Here is a 20,598-nt window from a genome sequence, read left to right as displayed (position 1 = left end):
GGGGCCGGAAGGACCGCCCCATCCCTCACAGCGCCCCCCCCCTCCCTCAGCGGTTCCCGCGCGACCACCCCACGCGCCTTTGCGCCTGCGCCGGCACTCCGCCTCACTCCCGGCGGCACGCCTCCCCGCCCGCACGCGGAACGCATGCGCGAAGCGCCGCGGGCAGACCGAGAAAGAACCGTTCTGTTGGGGCGCGCGCGCAGCGCCCGGCGTGGGATAGGGGGACGGACACGTGCGTGGGCGGGGCTGTCGCGCTGTCCGTCGTGAGTGCGCACGCGCAGCGCCGTGGCGCCACACTCAAGAGGTTGTGCGCGTGCGCTCACAGCAGGGCTGGGGGGGGGTGCGGTGTGAAGGGCCGCCACGGCCCGACGGGTGGGGTGGGATGCGGTGCCTGGCGGGAGCCGGGCCTGGTCCGGGGCTGTGCGTGGCCCTCGTCCTGATGTCTCCGTGCTGCTCTGTGAGGCTCTGCTCTGCTCGGCCTGGCGGCTGTGTGCACTGCCTGCTGCCGCAGCAAGGAGCGAAAGGTGGCTGGGCTGTGTGAGGGCTGCTGGCTTTGGTGCCCAGCAATAAAATCAGCGCCTTCAGCAGTTAATTCGGACCCTTCAGCAAGCTGACCGACTGCCGAGGGCAGGCTGCGTTCCCCTGGCTGAGCAGGCAGCCTGTAAGCTCGGGCTCAGCACCGCTCGAGCCGCGGGGAGCTGCACTGTGCCCTGCGAGCTGTGCAGAGGGCTGAGATGTTCCTTTGTTACCACCCCGTGGAGCCCGCAGAACAGCGCAGTGCAGCCCTGGGCTCGGCCAAAGCCTCTGAAACGGTTCCTGGGTGTTAAAGCGGACGTGATGCCCTTCTAGGCAGTGCTGGGGACAGGCAGAGGAGCGATGGGCTTTTCTTTGGCTGAAAACAGGGGCTGGGCGTGCTGCCATCCCTGCTTCCAGCGTTCGCTCCTCTTACAGGAGCAGCGGGTGGCTGCTGTGGCTGTGATCGCTGCCCCGCTTGCTCCCTGCTACTGAGACAAGGGGAGTTAACTAGCGAGCTGGCTGATAAAAGGCTTTTGTTGAGCTGCAGAAGAGGCCCGGGGGGCTGCAGAGCTCCACGTTGTGCGCTGTGCCGATGGACGGGCGGCGAGGGGCCCCGCGGGAGCCTTCTGCCGGCAGGAGCACAGAGGCGCTCCTGTTCCCGTTCCAGGGCGGTCGCACCCGACCCAAACTAACGGGGCACGTGGCTGAGGACTGCATCCCTGCCCACGCTGGGGACGGGGCTCGCGGCGTGGCTGCTGGCCCTGCCGGCGGCAGCGGAGCGCAGTGAGCGGCGAGGCTCGGGCTGCCGTGCCGGATCGCCGCGCGAGGCTGAGGCGCTTTGGCCGTTTCTATAGCCGTTAACGCCGCGGCGGCTGCCGGGCGGCATCGCGGAACTGCGCCGTGGGAACGGCCGCGCGGGCCGAACCACCGGGCGGGGGGGGAGGGCTGTTCCACCGCCCCGCTGCGGGGGGGGGGGTGCTGGCGTGGAAGGCCGCGCCGCACGTGGTGCGGGAGGACCGGTCCAAGTGCGGCGGGGGGGGGCGGGGCGTTCCAAAGGCGGCCCCGCGCGGTTCAGCCGCCCTGGGACGGGCCGTAACGACGTCCCGAGGGGAGAGGCGGGCCGTACCAACGCCGGCTCCCGCGTGGGGAGGGCGCGGAGCGTTGCGACGGCGGAGGGATGGAAGTGGCGGTTCTCCGCGGCTCGGGGAAGGCGCTCAGCCCGCACCGCGCGTGGACCCGCGGCAGCGGAGAACGGCTGCGCAGCGGCGCTCCTCGCGCGGCCCGTCCGGCGCGGGACGCCCCCGCGAAGGCACTGAGTGAGCGCTGCCGGGGGGGGCGGAGAGGGCGGACCGTACCAACGCCGGGCGCGGGTGTGCGGCGCGCCGTGCCAATCAGCGCCGGGCGGGCCGTACCACGGGGCAGGGCGGGGAGGGAGCGGCCTGCGCGCGGGGAGCCCTGTGGCGGCGCGGGGGCTCTCGGGTGTCTCCTCCGGCCGGGCCGCAGCGGGCCGCGCGCAGCCCATCCCCGTCACGGGCCCCGCCGCTCCGCGCCGCCGCCGCCCCTTCCTGCCCCCCTCGCGCCCCCCGGCCCGCGGTGTGGGAGGCGCCGGGCCCGCTCGGAAGAACGGCGCCGCGCTCAATGCCCGGGGTGAGGAGCCGGGGGGGCTCCGGGTGAGGAGGAGGCCGCGTGCGGACCGAGACCCGCCCCGGGGCGGGCCTGGACCGGGGGGGCTGCGGGGCGGGGGGCTCTTGGGGGCGCCCCTGGCCGGTAGGGCTGAGGGGGGGGGGGCGGGGGCCTCGCGGAGCGCGGCCTTTGTGCGCTGTGGGACCCCGCCCGGCCGGGGGGGTTCGGTGTTCCCGAGGCCGCGGCCGCCCGGGGGTCGTGCGCGGGGCTGTGCTGCCCGGTGTGGGCCTCGGCCGTCCCGTGCGGCCCCTCCTGGCGGTGCTTCTGCGGTCCGTGGCGCCGGGAGGTGTGTGGGGCTGCGGGCCGGGCTGAGCTGCGCGGTGCGTCCCGGCAGGGGAGGGCCGGCCGTGGGACGCGGTGCGCTGCGGCGTCCCCTCCCCATTCCCAGCGCTGTGGGGGCTGGGGGGATACCAGCCGTTGTTTGGGTCCTGCTTCACCTGTGGGGTCTGGGTGAGGGTAACCCAACCTGGGCTCGGGGGGTGTTTGGTATCTGTGGGATGGCGGTTAGTGGGAAGGTGGGGAGAGGGCTGTGGGGTGTTGGTGAATGGGGCCTTGGATCGGGACAGGGGTGTCCGGGGAGGGGGGGGGTGTCTATATTTATTGCTGTGTTTGTGCACGGATGGGTGAGGATTTGTTTGGGAGAGGGTGGGAAGCCCCCAGGCTGTGGCGGAAGGGGCTGCCCTGCAATTGGCCTGGAGGTGGACTGTAAAGGATGAGGAGTTTTTCCGGGATCCGGGCTGGAAGTGGAGAGGAAAAAGCTGGGAGCGGTGCTGGGGGGGTTCCCTTTAGGCCGGGGGTGGGGCTGGGGAGGAGGGGTGTCCAGGATGTGGTGGCTTTCCTGGGGCTTGGCAGAGGGCAGGACCTTGTGTGTAATAGAGGGACAGCCCTGTGAGGCCGGGGGAGGGGGGACAGGGCAGGGGCTGCGGGGAGTGCTGAGGGTGACTGTGGGGTGCTCTGAAGCAGGGAACGCTGTCCTGCGGGGTCTGCTGCTTGGGGCGCGCTTTGGGGTGAGGAAATATGGTCACGGAGGGTGGGGGTGGCTGTTGTGGGGGTGTCACCACGTGGGGACATCGCAGGGGTGGCCCCTGCTGGGCGGTGGCTGTGGCTCCTTGGCGTGGTTGGCCGTGAGCTGTGTCCTCCCGGGGCAGCTGTGTGCTCATTGCTTGCAGCATGAGGAGGCAGAAAGTTGGCTTTTAAAGGCTGCTGTATAAATGGAAACCGGCTTCAAAACTCCCCAAATGAGCCAGTCAGGTTCTGACTCAGAACTGCAGTTAGTATTTAAAGAAGAAAAAACGATAAAACCACCACTGGCAGCAGCCTGAAAACTCTATCTTCTTATGACTCAACGTATAGAAATACTTTGGTTTGGTGAGCTCAATGATTGGAAAGAAAAGATCAGCCTTAATCTGAGTTAGAGTAGGAGGCGGTGTCTGCATACGTATGGATGCACAGCTCTGATGGTGACGCCTTCGCGTTCAGCCCCTGACCCCAGCTGTTACCTGCACTGCACCCCTCGCTGTGCGCAGGCAGCGCGGCGGGGCTGAGCCGTGGGTGCAGCTGTGATGCCGCACTTTGCCCCGTGAGCAGCGCGGTGCTGGGTGGCCTTGGCCCGGGGCCGGCTGGGCCCTGCCAGCCCTTGGCTGCACTGCCCAGCTGAAGGCAGCTCCCGGGATGCTGCCGCACAAGTGGATAAGTGCTGTGAGCAGTACAGATTGTGGATTTCGATAGTGTCTGTGGAGAAGACTTGTCAGCAGTGCAGCCGTGCTGAGCCAGCAGAGCAGCGCAGGGCCGTCTGTTGGGCTCGGATTAATTTGCCCGGTAAAGAGCTGGAGGAGTGGAACGGCTCTGTCTGAGCTCTGAGGAGCGGAGCCACGGGCTGAGGTGTGTGTGGGCTCCTTGTGACACATCGGGGCAGGCTGGGGCCTACATAGGGCAGATCTGGCTGCTGTGTGACTGCTCTGCTGTCCTTGCTTAGTTGTGAAGGCTGAATGCGGTCTTCAGTCTCTTGATCCCTTCCCTGTGCTAACACTTGAGATGCTGAACTGCTGCCTGTATTCAGGTCACTTTCAGCTGTGCCTTTGTTTTGTTACCCCTCCTTTCCCTTTTCTGTGCTACAGAGTTACATTCCTTCTGGTGACTTGCACTGAAAGTCGGGCACTGCTTGAAATAATGGGCCCTGGATTCTAACAATTGCAACTTTGTGTACATGCGGTGAAATTCATCGGCTTAAGTCTCAGTTGTGGGGCCGAATGTAGCTGCTGCAGGAGCGCCGAGGCACTGTCATTGTGCCTGCAGAGGTGTATGGCAAATTCAAAGCAGCCAGATGAGTAAGGTGCGAGTAATTCAGCTCTGCAGCTTCACAGAATAACATCCCTGCTGCTGTGTGGTTTGAAGTTGCTTTCAAGTCCTGCTTGACTTGTTAATGCTTCTTTTTTTTTTGAGATGCTTCATCCCAAAGTGTGAGAATATTCCCTTGGCTGCTGGGGAAGCTGACGTTCTGGTGGGACCCCAGCAGGTGCTGCACCCGAACTCACTGTGCTGAGCTGCAGGGATGAGTTTGATGTCACGTAATCGTGGGGTGCTGTCTGAAGTTGCTCTTGATTGTGTGTATTTCGAGTTAAATGGGGTTTTATGACTGGAAGGGTAAAGCAGTAAGCTTGAATTCCTTTTTCTTGGGGGAGGGGGCACTTCTGGCTTTCACTTCACTTTCAGGAACTCCGAACTTTTTGGATGCGCCATGCAAATAATATTCAAATGTCTTCTGAAGTTGTTTTTTAAGCTCGATGGTGGGTGGGGAAGGCGCTCAAAAAATCCCAAGTGGCAGAGCTGAGCTGTGAGCTGCAGGAAGGAGCGGCGTGCAGCTCTGTGTGCTGCGGCCATGCCTGGTGCTGCTGGAGGGCTGTGTGCTGTGCTGTGAGGTGGAGGTTGCTGTCGGGGTGGTGGTGAAGCTCTGCATGGCACCCAGCTTTGGGTTCTGGTTCGGAGTTGTCCTTTTGCTGAGCAGCATTACGTGCTACGTGTGACAGTTCTCACTGCTTCCTGATGCGTCACTTCTAAATTGAGGTGGTTTGTTTTTTTTGATCTTGCTGGGGCACACTGATGTCTGCTGCTGCTCTGCACGGCCCGGCTCGCACTGCCTGCGTTTGAGCAAAGGAAATGCATGAGTCACTGCAGAGCAGGGCTGGGAGTGAGCTGCAGGGTGTGCTGCATCGGAGCGCAGCCCTCGGGCACATGTCTGCCCCAGCAGCTCCTACGGCACAGGGACCTCATCCAGGAATGCTGCTCTGGAGTCTGTATGCAGCAGAGCACGTGTGTGGAAAGGTGTTGTGTCAGTGCCGTAATGTGCCTTTCTGCTGTGTGAAGGCCGACGAATCCCAGGGTCTCACTGAAGTCTTGCACTTTAAAGCACCTCATGCTTTAAAGAAAGCAACCTTGAGGATGCTTCCGAGCATCTGCTGGTGGGATGTTGGTCATTCAGAGGGACAGCATGGGACGAGGAAGTGGAACATAGTGGGTGGAATAGCAGGAAAAGTTTGATGGGGCTGCAGTGTTCAGAACAGAAGTTTTCCTGGAGTTGAGCTTTGTGCTGGCAGTGCTGTGGGCGCTGATTCACGTGTGTGAGTGCACACTGCAAGAAAGGCTTTGCAAAGAGGAAAATAAACGCAGCAGCAGTTACCTACTCATTAACACTGAACGTGAATTCCCACTTATGGGGACAAAGTGAGTTGAGATGGTTTCAAAATGCAGATCTTCAGCATCCTCACACGAGTGACAGATCACTCTGCACCACATCCTGCACTCCGGCTCATTTTGGAAGGTGATCCCAGTGACCTTTGGAAGGTATCTGTGTTTTGCAATGGGTGGAAGCTGCAGCTGTTGCAAGCTGTTGAGCTGTCTCTGTGCAGAGAAGGAAGTGCTTCCAACTGCACACTTAGGAGTGAGGAATTCCTGGTGCTGTCCCTTGTTTCTCATTAGCTGTTTCCCTGGACTTGCTGATGTGCAGTACAGAAGAGCAAGCTGCTGCTGGTTTAGGATTCTCTCTGCTGCTGGTCAGGGCAGCTGCTGGAGGTGGTTTTGTTGGTGCCTGGGTTTTACTCGAGGTGATCTGGAATGAAATGTCTTTCAAGTCAGGAATCCATTTAAGCATTCTTCCTCTATTAGTTAACTAGCCTAAATAAACAAGCAGAGGTGATGAATAGGCCTGCCCCTTGCTTACATTTTAATCATATTTGTGCATGTTTGTAGTATTTTGAAAGACATTCCTCTCAAATTGGCCTCATTAGGCTTTCTCAAGCTTTGTCGGTGTCTGGAGCTGAGCGTGAGGGGTGGGAGCTCAGGGCGCCTCAGCTGTAACTCACATTAGTCATATCTGTAAGTGCAGAGACTGCAACAGCTCACTCAACCTGGCTGTGGAGATGGGCACCTTGATGGATTGTTATTCCCTGGTAATTAAGTTAAATGACGCCAGGAACGAACTCGCTCACTCCCAGGCATGCCCAGTGCCTTTCAGATGCATGAGCTGCTGCTGTCTGTGCTCATCCTGCTGGATCCCACTGGGCTGCTGCTCCCCATTCACAGCATCCACACGCTGGGTGCTCCCACTCCCATGGCCATGTAAGACATGTCGTCATTCTTTGGTTTCCATCCCTGTTCTGTCTCACTTTCCGAGTACAAAAAGCTGAAGGTTAATTGGCTGAAAAACTGTTTCTTGTTTTTTACGTTGTAGATAGACTTCACTGCTGTTTACTGTCGTCACTTTGATAGTGCTCAGGTCTGTGAAGTGCAAATTGCTGACACGAGGAGGGAGAAATCTGACAGCACCTACCCGGGGAGTTCAGAAGGTTTCGACGTGGGGTTGTTCCTGGATTTCCTAATTAGAAGCCCGATCTTCCTTGCTGAACTTCAGCAAAATAGTTTGCAGTGGAAGTCACGGGAGGAGGGGATGCGTGTGTCAGTAATGAGGCTGTTTTAAAAATAGGAGTGGGTGCTACATAAACTACTTATCCTCCTGGAAATCATTTTTCAGACTTAAATACAGCACTTTACGTTGTTAATCACTCCTGAGCCATTAGCTAATTAAACGCTCTCATTCCATGCCTTGGGGAGGCGCGGTGCTGTCACTGCAGTGCAGGTGAGTGCAGCTGCTGCAGGCCGTGTGCTCCACGTCAGGGCTGTGCAGGCTGGGGCTGCTGGCATCCTGTGGGTGCTGAGGTTACAGGAGGTGCCACCTCAATGCCTTTGTAAATAGTATTTCTAATGCACCTTTCAAGTAATTGTGTTGAAGTTCTTTCATTGGTTTGCTAAGGGGAGAAGTGTGACTGCAGCGACCTGATTTGTTGGGACACACAGCTCTGGTAGTGCTGGGTGAGGCTCTTCCAACCACATTATTGGTGCTGCAGAGAAAAATGTCCAAAGGATTTGTTTAAAAATGGCACTCTTTGCCTTCAGACAGTGTACTTTGTAATGCTGTGAGCCTCGGGTACTCCGAGCCAGTCCTGATCTCCTGTGCCAAGGTCTGCTGGCGGCTGTCTGTGTTTTAAATGACCCTGCTAGGGCCTCAGGGTCAGCTTTGGAACTGTTCCTTTGATGTAAGGCTTCAGGCTGCTATCCAGGCGGCATCAGGTGATGTCAGGGTGTGTTGAGGTGGGGGACCCATCGCAGTACCTATCAACAGGGCTTCCTTGTATGGCATTCTGCAGTGTTCGGACACGAGTGGGTGCTTGGCTCAGTGTGCCATGGCTGCAGCAGGCTGCTGTGCTTCGAGAAGTCTGAGATTTGGTGGTATACACAATAAAGTTATGACAGAGTGCAAGAACTGACCCTTAAGGACTCGGGTGTTACCCATTCAGAGGGACTCTTCCAGCTGGGGTGAGCCCTGGTCCCACAGTCACCGTGCTGATAAATCATCCCTGGATTCCTTTGTGAAATTTGTATTTGAGTCACTCAGAGGAAGAACTGCTTTGAGACTGGGGGAGGTTATTGAAAACATCTTTGTTCTTGCCTCTGGCAACCTAATTAATGCATTTTTTTGGCATTGAGAGCTGTTCTTTAAGGAAATAATTGCTGTTCTCCGGGTGATTTTTGACTTCATGTCAATGAAAGAGGTAATTCTGCCGTCCTTAATTTGGCTGTTTTGAAATGAGGGTCTCATTAAAACGCTGAGCACTGCGGAGGTTTGGGGTGGAACTTCCAGGCGTGTTCCTTATGGCACCCATTGCAGTGCGCTGCGCTGACCTCCATGCAGGGCACAGCGCGGCTGCTGGGCGCAGCTCTGCGTGGCGTTCTGCTGTTTGCTGCTGAAGTCTCGCAGTGATTCTTCGGCTTTACTCTTTTACTTACTGAGTTCAGGGGTTTGTTTCGGTATTCCAAAATAGCCGATGCCGTTTGGTAAAGCTTTTCTGCACAGCAGTGCTGCTTTCCTTCTCTGAGGACCAACATGCGGTGCTCTGCGTCGTCTTTGTACCCACGGGAGGTGATGGAGCTCTTTGTTCTGATGCCTTTGGATGTGACACATTACTGACCTACTTAGGTTTGCTGGAGAGCAGCACCAGATCCAGGAGGGCTGCGTTGCGAAACGGCAGGAAGTGAGACGTGGAGCGTTCAGCCTGCAGTTAAACTTCAACCTGCTGTGATGTCACATCGGAGCGGCACCTCCTGAGCTGTGCTGCATGGAGAGCGCCATCCGAACCGGCTGCGGCCTCACTCACCTGTGTGCACTGAAAGCTGTTCTGTGTGCTGGGGCAGCTCTGGGTTTTCAGTGTTGGGTTAGCATCGGTTCGCTCTGCTTCCATTCCCCTACAGGCTGTGGTAGAGCTGTGCTGCTGTGGCTTTTCTTGCTGTTGCTAAACCAGCTGGGCTTTGAATCCTCTGTGTTAAAGCTGGGAGCTGCTGCCCGAATGCCCCGGGCTGTAAACGTGGGTAGGACTGCGAGCAACTGAAAGTTGTTACTGTGAAATGAGCCCTCCGTTGCTTTTGAGATGACAGATTCCAGGGGCTGTGTGTGCTGCTGTGGGGAGGCCGGCGGTGCTTCTGAGCCAGCAGCAGCTCACACACGTGGCACTCACACCCTCCTTTCTTTTCTCATTCCAAAAACGAAGCCGTAGCACAGCACAGTTCCCAACACGTGCTTTGTTAACAGCGTGCAGCAGGGAAGGAGCTGGAACTGTCACTGACTGCTTCAGTGATTGAAGTCAGGGCTGGGGAGCAGCAGTAACAGCAGCTGCTGGTTCTGCCTCTGCGACTGCATCTCCACTCCTCTGTTGCTGTTTGGCCCTGGGATGTCCTCAGTGACCGCTGCTTTCTGCTGCACATGGAGGGTTTTGGTTTGCCACCATTCCGAGTGCTCTGAACAAATGACGTACAAAGCGTTCTCTCCTGTTTGCTTTCTGCTTGTTATTACCTTGCTTGCTAAGGGTGGCAGTCACTGGAAACGTGGTTGGTTGGTTTTTTTTCTGGGCAGTTTTAGTCATCCTCGTTTTCATAAATAGCTCTAAATGGTACAAGCTTGATTCAAAGGTACAGTTTGTTTGTGTAGGATTGGTCTGCTATTTTCTCTTATGAAATGTTTATGAGCATCACATGCATGGAGGCTTCTTTTAATCTGTTTATTTTTGGGGCTCTCAGGGCAATGGTTGATCAAAGTCTAAAATTGCATTTGATCGGAACCCTCCAGAGGCGGGGAGGGAGCAGTGCTCTGTGCTGCGCTAACAGGAGGGACGATGTTTGTAGCCTCTCATCTCCACCCGTACCACTGCAAAGGGTTTGGAGCCACAGCGGCGTTTGGTGCTCCTGCCGTGGGAAGCTGCCCCTGCTCTGACGTGGTGTTCTTCTCTCCTCAGGTGTTCTGTTGGAATTTACGTCGCACATTTATGGCGATTCTGAGCGTGAGGGCAGAGTTCTGCCAGGCCCAGCACAGCGCCCTGGCCGACAAGTGAGCGCAGGGCCTTCGTGTGCCATACCTACATTGCCTTGAGGACTCCGGACACAGCGAGCACACTCAAATATATGGGATATCTCCTGCACTTTGGAAGCATATTCCTTTTACTGACTCTAGCAAAACTAAGCGTCAAGAAAACAAAGTGGAGAGAAAACCTGCCCTTACTTTTTTGCCTCACCAGTGCCTAAATGTAGAACAGGCTGCCTAGTCTTGCACATAGAGTTGTGGAGTCTGAAGGATACCACCTGCAGTAGCCGAGGCCCAAGCTGAGTTCAAGTGGATTCTGAAGCAAACCTGCTTTTGTAGAAGCGAGATCTTTAAGGAACAAACACGTCAACGCAAGCTCTGATCAATCCCAGCCATTTAGTGGTCTTTTAATGTTTTCTGCTGTGAAACGTTTCCAAGGTTATTGATTTTTTGTTTTTTAATTTTCTTTTTTCTTTTTTTTCTTTTGTTTTTAATTAATTTTTTGGCCCCTCACACGTTTTGTTGCCATTATGAACCGTCCAGCCCCCGTGGAAATCAGCTATGACGGGATGCGTTTCCTCATCACTCACAACCCAACCAATGCGACCCTCTGCAGGTTCATAGAGGTAAGGCATCCCATCAGCCCCATCCTTCCTTCCTGACCTGCTCCTGCTTTTGCACCATTCAGCAGCACGGAAGCACTGTGCTGCATTCACACCTCTTGTTCACAAAGCTATGCTATATGTTACATGCAGGCATTTTTTCCTTAATATATAATAGGTATTCTGACAGTACAAGGATTGACAAGAGTGCAGGATTTGGAAAAAAAGTAATCAGTAATGGAGAGATTGGAGGAGTTTCCATTTTAGAATGCAGACCTGCACCTTTGCCATTGTTGTTGTTCTGGCTTGGAAAGGACTGCATGTCCTGTGACTCAAAACGTTATTTTTCATTAAATAATACATTGCTTTTAACATATTGCTGATCTTTGGCTTTGAAAGTAGTAGTTGATGGAATTATAATTGGTTTATTGTCTTTGTTGTCCCTAAGATAGGATTCAGGGCAGTACTTACAGAGATGTTTTGGCTTATAGGGTGTTTTCTCCAAACCCTTCTGCTCCCAGAGTTGTCAGGTATTTCAGGTATTTCAGGTACCAGAATTCATCCCTGAGAAGTGGCATCTGCCTGGTCCAGCTATGGGAAGAGCCGTTTTTGATGGATGGTGGATCAGACCATTAACTGCCACAAAAGTCAGAAATAACACAAAATTTAATATTCAGCTATCTGGAAAATTAACTGGTGGTATAATGGGAAAAATAGTGAGCAGTGTATTTCTGCAGTCTGGTTTGCTCCAAATCTGCCCTATCTTTGTTCCCTTTGTAGATAGGGGACTTCTGCCTTGCACATGTGGGTCACTTCCATTCCAAAGAGGTGCTGCCATCAGATGCTGATGTCTGACTGCAGCTATGGACAGACTTCCCTCAGTGAGCAGCATGCTCTTCACCACGAGGCCACTCAGATATTAGTGGTTAATTCTGTCTGAATGCCACATGGCTTTTGGTCTTATTGTGGATTGCCTTCCTTCATCAGGAGGCTTCTGTCTGGAACAGATATTGTTGCTAATTGGCCCAAGTTATGGGGGCTCGGTGCAAACACAAGAGGAAATTCTTGCTGTATGCACCTTCAAAGTGAACTGGAGCAGCCTTTGTTTGATCCTGTGATTATTTATCAAGCACAGTGTGCTATGCACAGTGTGTTTCGAGGAAGCTGGAGCACAGTGCTGTGTGTTCTGCTCCTCCCTGCCCGAAAATGTCAGCGCTGGCTGAAGCCAGCAGTCCCAGGCTTCTATTTAAAGAGAAAAGAAGCTGTGTGGAGAGGATAAGCAGCTATTTTAATTTTGTTCTCACATGCGTTCTTTGTTTCCACCCTGACTTTTCCCTGGTGAGGAATAGTTCCGAGGTGTTTCACGCTCATTCCTGTCACTTGTAACCATTCAGCAGGTCACAACTGCTCCTCTCAGGGCTGGCCCTCCCTCCTTTGCAGTGCAGTCACCTTTGATCCATGTGAAAATGTTTGGTTTTGGAGCTATTGTTTTGTTTCTCCCTCTCCTGGTGCACTCATTCGTTTTTCCTTCTTCTTAAAGGAGCTGAAGAAGTATGGAGTGACAACCTTGGTGCGAGTCTGTGATGCCACCTATGATAAAGCTCCTATCGAAAAAGAAGGAATCCAAGTTCTAGTGAGTTGCCTTTTAAAACTGTCTAACATTGAAAATCACTTGTAGATGAGGGGTGGGGATAGCCTTTGTGTTTTGGGAGGAGTTGGCTGTGTCAGACTGGCCAAAAGCTGTATGATTCCCTGCACCAGACAGAGCTGGCTTTGAGATACTTGCCGTGCCTCTCTGAAATGTACTTGCTGATTCATTTCTGCAGCTTCCCTTGGATTAGAAATGTCTATTCCTGGGTTTGTTGAGATATTTTGGGTTGCATTTTGGTGACTGGGTTGATACTAATCCATTGTGAACTCACAGTCTGTGGTCTGTTCAACCTTGTGTTTCATACAGTTCAGCTCAGTCCTTTTCCCCTGATACAGCATTTGGCATTACTGTTGGCCTTCTCAGGATGAAGATAAAGCTCCCTGCTCTCACACATTCGAACTGCTGCATTATGAGACCACAGCTGACACACAGAGAGGCTGCTTTTTGTGTAAGCACGAGGCTCCCAGAGCTCACAGGAGCTGGGTGCTGATGGGCAGCGCTTCCCTGCTCACCTCCACGTGCAGTGCTGCCCTGAGCTGCTGCTCTCGCAGTGAGCATTGCACAGTGGCTGTGTTGTCTGCTCCTACTAGGTGTTTAGGGCAGGGTTTTTGAACAGCTGTGTGCTCACACTACGCTTACAGGCGGTATTTTTCCAGGCAGTACTTCTGAATTATTATAGGGCGTTAGATATAATCAGTTTATTTTACTGGAGTAACACTGTTGTGAGGCCAGAAATTGCACCTAACCTTGCAGGTAGTCCTATTGGCCGTGTGTGCTGGTGTTTTGCTTTCTTGTTTTTAATGGCTCGATAGGAGGAAAACCTTCATGGTTTTCCATTAGGAGAAAAACTTGTACCCTGGCACAGCTGCAAAAGCTGGAAGCTCCACATGCAGGTCAGTCAGGTTTCTTGGCTCGAGGTCCTAGTGCACATTTACTCCAGTTCCAGGCAGCCACGTGTGCCTGTGTTGTTGGAAAGATCAGCCACTCAGGTTCCAGTGGCTGGATTGTGGAATAGCATTTCTGCTCACTCCAGAGCTGCCTTGGACTTGAGCAGTGCTGTGTGTTCAGGCACTCCAGCTGTGATACTCCTGGAGTTGCCAGAAAATGGAAGGATTAAACGCATGGTGTGTAAGCCAGCAGAGCCCTGCCTTAAGCTGGGGCTTAAGTGTTTCTGTGTTGCTGCAGGAGAGCAGAGCTGTGTGTTCCCCCTGAGGGCTGCTCCCCTGGTGTTCTGCAGCCCCTGCAGCTGGGGTGAAGCCCACTTTGCCCTCAGCTCTGTGCCCGGGCAGCAGCAGAAGCCCAAGTGCTCTTTGCTGCGGAGCTTCTGAAGCAGGCAGGGGATTGCAGCTGTACAGAAATAAGCAAAACAAAAACCCGACTTGTTGGCGAGGTTTGAACTGAAAACCATTTTTTGAGGAAGCTTTTCAAAAACTGGAAATGGTGTTTCCACCAGTTCTGCTAAGCATAATTCTCTTGAAGAGCCTCTCACTTTGAGTAACACATGCAGTCATGTGCCCGCGCACGTTTGCCTTCCCACGTTCAGTACAGAGCAGCTCTTCTGAGTATTTCTCTGCTGCAGAAGGCAAAACGGGAGGGTGTAAATCCAGCAGACATCTGTTGTGTGCAGCAGAAGGCAGGAGGCGATGGGAGGGTTTGCTGCCAGTGTCATCGCTGGTGCTGATGATCCCAGTCACGATGCTGTGTTAGTAATTCACTGTACTGCAGCGGTGTTTTGGTATGTGAGATAAGTTTAGCTGGCTGCTGACATGGCCACCTCCTGCTTTTCCTTCCTGTTAATGCGTGCTTCTCCAAAACCGAGTCCTGTTGCTGTTCAGAAACAGTGTTGAATTACCGACCGGCTGAAACAACAACACGTTGCTACTTAGAGCTGATGCACTCATAGAAATAACACAGATTAAAAACAGAGCCTGAGAGATTAGAGTCTATTTTGAAACCGTTGAGGTCGGAAGCGCTGGGGAACCCCAGAGGATGAGAGCATTTCAGCAAAGCCTGCTCTCGTGCCATGGTACAGTGCTGTGTGCTGGCAGGAGGGGTGGAGCAGGGAGATGCCTTGGCAGATGGCATAGTGAGAAACCAGAGAATTAGAGGCTGTGTTTGGTGTAGTGCTGTTGCACACGCGTGTTTATCAACAGAGATTAAATCCAGGAAGCAGGAGGTGGGGATGGGTTTCGTTCCTGTGGGTTTCTGTGCAGTGCTTACAGTTGTGTTCATGTGTAAGGTCTCAGTGTAGAAATGTTACATCAATAAAGCTTGTTGTTGTTTTTTCCTGGACGTGTGACTGAGTAGCAGCCAACAGAGTTTTGTTCTATGGATTTGGGGCACGTTTTGTTGTGCTTCTGCCAGTCCTTCTCTGACTGTCTGTGCTCCATAGATGCCTCCAGGAGGGCTCAGGATGGGTTCCTGTCCAGCAGCACACGGCACAACTGTGGGGCTGCAGTTGGAGGTGGGAAGGCTCCACACTGATGGCTCGGTCTGGTCCTGTTCTGGGAGCATTTGGGAAAAGGGATCTTTGTCACTTAAATCCCACTGCAGCTCCTCATGCATCTCCGTTCTGCATTGGCATCCTGCGGGTGCTGTGGGCTGTTCTGCCGAGCAGAGCGCTCCAGACAAAGGGTGAACAAAACCACCCCTTTCTTGCCTATCTTCCTTCCCAGCTGCTGCAGGGTGGCACAGCCGAGCTGCGTTTTGTTTGTGCAAACCCGGTGCATCATCCTGGTTACTAATGATTGTTTTGGTCCCGGAGCCTAGCAATTTGTTTTCTGTGCTGACTGACAGCAATTCAAAGGGTTGCTGGCAGAACTCATAATTAGCAGAGAAAAACTTGCAAAACTTTGTTGCTATTACTCCTGTGGTCCCAGAATTATGCGTGTTTCTCATTCTGGGCAGCATCCCTTCAGTGCTCATTTGATGTTGGTGCTGTGCTATTACTGCGAAGGCGATGCTCTGTGAGGCTGTCATTAATTCAGAGCAGCACAAGGCGTGTGTGGACGTGAGGATTAACATGTAAACAAAAGCAAAATAACAGCAACATCCCGGATTTGGTCTGCAGGAAAGGATTTCAGTCCGACCCCGAACTGGTGACACGTGAGTCCTGTTCTCTGCTTCAAAAGGAAGCATGTTGCAGTGGGCAATGCCTCATCTCCTGGCTGCCCATACACCCCTTCCCGGGGCAGTGGGTGACACTGGGCCTGAAATAACACTGCTCACAGTGTGTGGTGGAGTGGAACTTCTTGTAAAAGCCTTTTATTGGGACAAACAAGACTTACTTCTCTTGTTTCTGTAACCTTTAATTTTGCCATGTTGTCCCAGGTAATTTTATTTTCCTGCTTCCTTCGTGAAGGAGTTTGCAGCACTCCTTAGATTTTGTACTGTTCAGCATTAATCACAAATGAAGTTATTTCAGTAACTTAAAGCTTCTGTGTTTGTAGCTCTAAGAGGCAGAACTGCTCCTCACAGCTTCTCATTGCCAGTGTGTCTGTGAGGTACTCCTCGGTACTGCACAGCTGTGGCTGCTCTGCAGGAGGCGTTCGGGTGGCAATAAGTACATTTCAAGCTTAAAAACATAACGATTTTTAAACCTTCCCTCGTGCTTCCCCATGTTCTGGCAGGCTCCAGAGGACGTGTCTCGATGTTAACCTGTTCTTAAGAAACTCCATGAGAAGCTTGGTTCTAGCCAATGAGGAGGAGGGCTCTTTCCAAAGCCATTTCCTTCCCATCTGAAGAGTTCTTTGAACAATACGGAGCTCTGGTTATGAGCCTCTTTTGTAAGATTGCCTTGCAGTCTGCTCGTGGAAGTGCCAAACAACTGCAAAGCCTTCCTTCCCCTGCATTGAGGAGTGCTCTTACAGCACCGCCTGCGTCTGAGAAGATGGCAGCACGTGGTGCTGTGCTTGTCTCAGATTGCAGGCCGTGGAGTGCTCCTCTTAGCACAGCTTCCAGGAGGAGCTGCGACCTCCAGATGATGGGAGCTTCTTGTGTGCAGTTGTGATGTACAGCCGTGCTGATGGCACTGAGTGTGGCCCTGATGGTTTCAATGTTGGCCACTCCTTTTATGGACAGAAGTGAAGTTTTACATGCTGCGTAGCTGTTGTCTTTGCCATTCTCTAAGCATTTCTTTTGTTCTCTTTGTGAAGTGTTTGGGTTTTTTTGATTTGAAAATACCTGGGCAGCTTTGAGCCGTGCTCGTGGGATGCTGTGCAGGTGGGCAGGCTGCGGTGTGGGAGTTGTGGAGGACCTTCTCCATAGAGAGGCTGTAGTACCAATAGCGTTATAGAGGGTTGTCACAACCACAAGCAGAAGTCTACAGAGTTCTCATCTTTCAAATATTTATTTGAAACGCCTATCGATTTTCACACACTTATAATGCAGTGAGATTTCAAAGGCAGCTATTTTTCTAAGAGCTCTATACTGTGAGGAAGTTAACGTGGGGTTTTATTGAAATTGTATTGAAAAGTCTAATTAGTGGTGCATTATGATATCGACTGGCCAGCTTCTAACTAGAAAAATACCTGCAGAACTGTTAGTGTGATATGGAGTACTCTCCTTTCCCCATCAGTTACGTTGCTGTTAACCATGTGTTGAAAAGTGCTTTGGGTACATCAGGAGCTGACGTGTTCTTCCCTTCCAGGACTGGCCGTTCGATGACGGAGCACCACCCCCCAGTCAGATAGTTGACGACTGGCTCAACCTGTTGAAAACCAAATTCCGTGAAGAGAGTGGATGTTGTGTTGCTGTTCACTGTGTTGCAGGGTTGGGAAGGTCGGTGTTCTGTAGCAGAGCCTTAAACCTCAGCTGTAGGAGGTTGATAAATCTGTATTTTTGAAGCGACTTCTGAGATTTCGGGTTGTTCCCCTTGGAGAGCGAATTACTATGTATGCCTGTGCAGGGCTGCAGTGGCAGTGAGTTTCCTCCTGAACCACTTTTTCTGTGGCTGGAAGCACAGGCTGTCCAATTGCTAAGACCTGCTTAATCCTTCACTACTGTCAGTGCTGCACCTGTGTGTGCTTAGCAGAGTGAAACCCATCCGGGAGCAGTCAGTGTGCTCTGTGGCTTCAGCTGGTTTGGAAAGCCAGCCCTTTGCACTTAACTGATATCCAAAGTGAGGATCCCAAAGTAGGGAAATTTATTGCTGCTGGAGCACCCAGTTATGTGTACAGCATATATTAAAGATTTATCCCTATAAGTCATCTGTTTAATGCTTTGTGCATCTGTCTCCTGCACAGCCAAACCTGCGGTGTCGTAAGAAGCAAAGTGCGTGTGAGAGATATTGCAGCCTCCTTTTAGCAAAGTAGAAAATTAGGTTACAGTGAAATGAGAGAGCATAAAAATGTGGAATTATTGTTTCATGCCCCAAACACTTACGGGGCTGTGGATTTCTGCGTGCACACTGCAAGCAGAGCTATCTGCTACAAAGTGCTACGTGAAATACTCAGCAGGCGAATGTCTTTCTGTAGATAACATTCAAAGAGAAGATGTTAAAGCTATTTGTTTATGGATAAATTTGATGTATTTGGAGGGATTCAGTGCAGTGTTTCTTTGGGTATTCCTTACATACTGATTTCTCCTGCAGGGCTCCTGTCCTGGTTGCACTTGCTCTCCTTGAATGTGGAATGAAGTACGAAGATGCAGTTCAGTTTATAAGGCAGTAAGTTCACCTTCCTTTTCTCAGTTTGTTGTGTTTGGACAGCTTGCATCTTCAGCAAACTTTATTCAATTTCTGACTCATTTTCTTGCTGTTACGAACTAACAGTAACAGACATAACTTTGACATGATTGCTGAGGCTTTGGCTCTTTCTGTCTGTTTAAAGAGGAGGTGATTTCCCCCACCTCTTTTTTTTTCTTCCTGATTTATTTTAAATCTTGGCTTATACATTAAGCCCTTGTACTAAGGACCCCAAAGCTTCTGAAGCTGGGGGAGGCCTATGGTAGGGCTGCAAGCACTGTGGTTGGAGCTGGATGTGGACTGATGGCTCCTTGCTCAAAAAACGGGGGTGGTTTGGGCCCCCAAGCAGTGCGATTTTCCCTGCGAGTGAGAGAGTGCCAGCACTCCTGCAGGTGTTGTGCACGAGTGCAATATCCACTCAGGAAATGTCAGCAGCCACCTTATCTGGGAAATAGCAGAACTGGTAAAGGATGAGCCTGCAGAGCTCTGCTGGCTCACTGATAACATCGGATCTTGAAATGAAGCCCAGCGGGTATGATGATGTTGAATGAGCTTTGCCCAGAAAGCAATTTGTCTCTTTATGGATTCCCAGGGTCTTTGGTTATCTTTGTAAACTATATTGCTGTCAACAGATTTTTCTGAACTTTGCCCTTTCTTAAATTCCTTTTTTTCCTCTCCCTAGATACAATACCTTTCACATCGAGAAGCTCTTTTCTGAGTATCTCTTATATATTTCTATCTGGCTGTCACGGGCTCGCCTAGCTAATACAAGTAGCACATGCATCTGCAGGGAAAGGGTGACCTTGTGGTGCTCAGTGGCTGCTGCTGCTGATGGAAATAAACTCTCCCAATGCAAGAAAATATCCTGAAACTTGCTAACAGGATTTTGATTTTAGTACTGGCATGTAGGCAGTGAGCTGCATGTGCTGGGCCAGCTCCTTTCCTTGGATTGCCAATGGGTACACAGCTTATCCCAAACACTGCTCTGCGGATACAGAAAAGCTTTGAAATGTATGAATTTGAGTACGTGTGTATATCACAGTGATTGAAGCAGTACTTTTGCCATTGATATTAGCCTTCGTTCTGTTTGTTTTAGGAAAAGGAGGGGAGCTTTCAATTCCAAACAGCTGCTTTACCTTGAGAAATACCGACCTAAGATGCGGTTACGCTTCAAAGATGCCAACAGTCACTGCTGTGTTCAGTAGAAAATCTCAGATGAAGATGGCACTGTTTTCTGGACTCTTGGCACCTGGAAATGTGAATCTGGAATCAAACTGCGTCATCAAATTAGCGGTGGAGTTCGTGCTCCCCAACCTCTGTCCTAATGATGGTGATGATTGGAAAAAAATAAAATAAAAAGTTAAGAGAAACATTTCAGTGAAGGATTATTTTCTCCTTAAGCTGCAGTTTGAACATCTGCAAGGAGAAAATCAGTTTCTGAACCCTCTGTATTTTTAACTTTTTAAGAAAAGAAATAAAGTAAATTTTATGTCTAAGGAAAACCAGCAGAGCATTGGCTTGTGCAGAAACTATTTTCTTGATCTGAGGGAGGTACCCCACAGCTGGGGCCTGGTGCATTGGTTCCAGTGGGACTCTTCTAAATAGCGTTGCCTTTCTTTAGCAGCCGCAGACAGACGTGAGGAGAAGCCTTCGCAGTGCTGGGGAATGACCTGCTGGCCTTCAGCCCCATCTGGGCACCCTTGGGATTCCCTGGTGGTTGTGTTGGACGTCTGCGTTCAGAGCTGCAGGGCTGAGCAGCCTCCTGGTGGGCTTCCACGGAGAGAGCCCCGCAGCCAGATGTCTGAGTTGAATCTCCTGCCGGCCTTTTCTGATTGGTGGGAGATAACGACTTTGTGCTATGATGTGTGTGTGTCTGTCTGTCCAAATCTTACTTCTCCAAAGAATTTGGCCGAGGTGTTGGTTGTCCTTCTGTTGTTAGATAAAGAAATCTATCCTGGCAGAAGACTGATGGACAGAAGGTTCGTAGGTGAGCAAGGGGCAATTGGGACCAGGAGTGAAATGTGACTCACCTGTCTTAAGGAGGAGGAAAGGGCTCTTTGGTGCTGTGTGGCTGCTCTGCCTTGGGGAACGCTGTGGTTCAGGACTTGTGGGGAGGGTCTCGTTTGAGCTGTCTGTGAGGTGTGAAGATGCACACAGGAATGTCCGTACAGAAACGCCATGGGGATTTTCCCAGACTAGCCCTCATGTACAGTTCAGTTTAACCTCTGATTGCCTTGTCATTTTTTTATTAGGTTCTATTGGAGGGAGAATATCTAGTTACACACCAACACGCCCAGCACGCATTTAGCGTTGGCAGACCATAAGCATCCTGATTTTGTAGTGTGGACTGGTACCACGTTCTCCATAAGGCCGTGGATGATGTCTGAGTTAAGGCAAGTCATTTTACAGACTGAAAAGTGGTTTCATTCAGGCTGCCTCTACCAAACCCTGTTAACTCAGTGCCCTGCCTGGAGGGACGCCATGCTTTCACCCTGGCATTGCAGCACTCGGCAATTAAAGGCTTTGGATTCAGGCTGGGTACACTCCTGTGATGTTTTAC

The 20,598-nt window shown here is 52.2% G+C and overlaps 1 protein-coding gene and 1 non-coding gene across 8 annotated transcripts; both read left to right on the top strand.

The window, feature by feature from the left end:
* The first annotated feature begins 2,106 nt into the window (after window positions 1-2,106).
* PTP4A2 (protein tyrosine phosphatase 4A2) lies at window positions 2,107-19,540 on the top strand. 7 transcript variants are annotated; one of them, XM_015297841.4, is made up of 7 exons: window positions 2,107-2,163; window positions 10,038-10,540; window positions 10,646-10,728; window positions 12,245-12,337; window positions 17,004-17,134; window positions 17,946-18,020; window positions 19,135-19,540. In XM_015297841.4, the coding sequence occupies exons 2-7, from the start codon at window positions 10,513-10,515 to the stop codon at window positions 19,241-19,243; spliced, it is 519 nt and encodes a 172-aa protein (XP_015153327.1). In that variant the 5' UTR covers window positions 2,107-2,163; window positions 10,038-10,512; the 3' UTR covers window positions 19,244-19,540. The 7 variants fall into 7 exon arrangements, with proteins under 7 accessions (XP_015153327.1, XP_040507729.1, XP_046759550.1 ...); XM_040651795.2 differs by having other exon boundaries at window positions 2,107-2,186; XM_046903594.1 differs by having other exon boundaries at window positions 2,107-2,485.
* Window positions 9,388-9,463, top strand: MIR1780 (microRNA 1780). The gene has a single exon (NR_035281.1). It is a non-coding gene; the product is annotated as a microRNA 1780 (primary transcript).
* Window positions 19,541-20,598: the final 1,058 nt, after the last annotated feature.

Source organism: Gallus gallus, chromosome 23, assembly GCF_016699485.2.
Source record: "Gallus gallus isolate bGalGal1 chromosome 23, bGalGal1.mat.broiler.GRCg7b, whole genome shotgun sequence".
In the NCBI taxonomy this organism is placed as follows: domain Eukaryota; kingdom Metazoa; phylum Chordata; class Aves; order Galliformes; family Phasianidae; genus Gallus; species Gallus gallus.
Note: the sequence above shows the minus strand (reverse complement) of the source record. Positions and strands in the feature narration are given on the sequence as shown.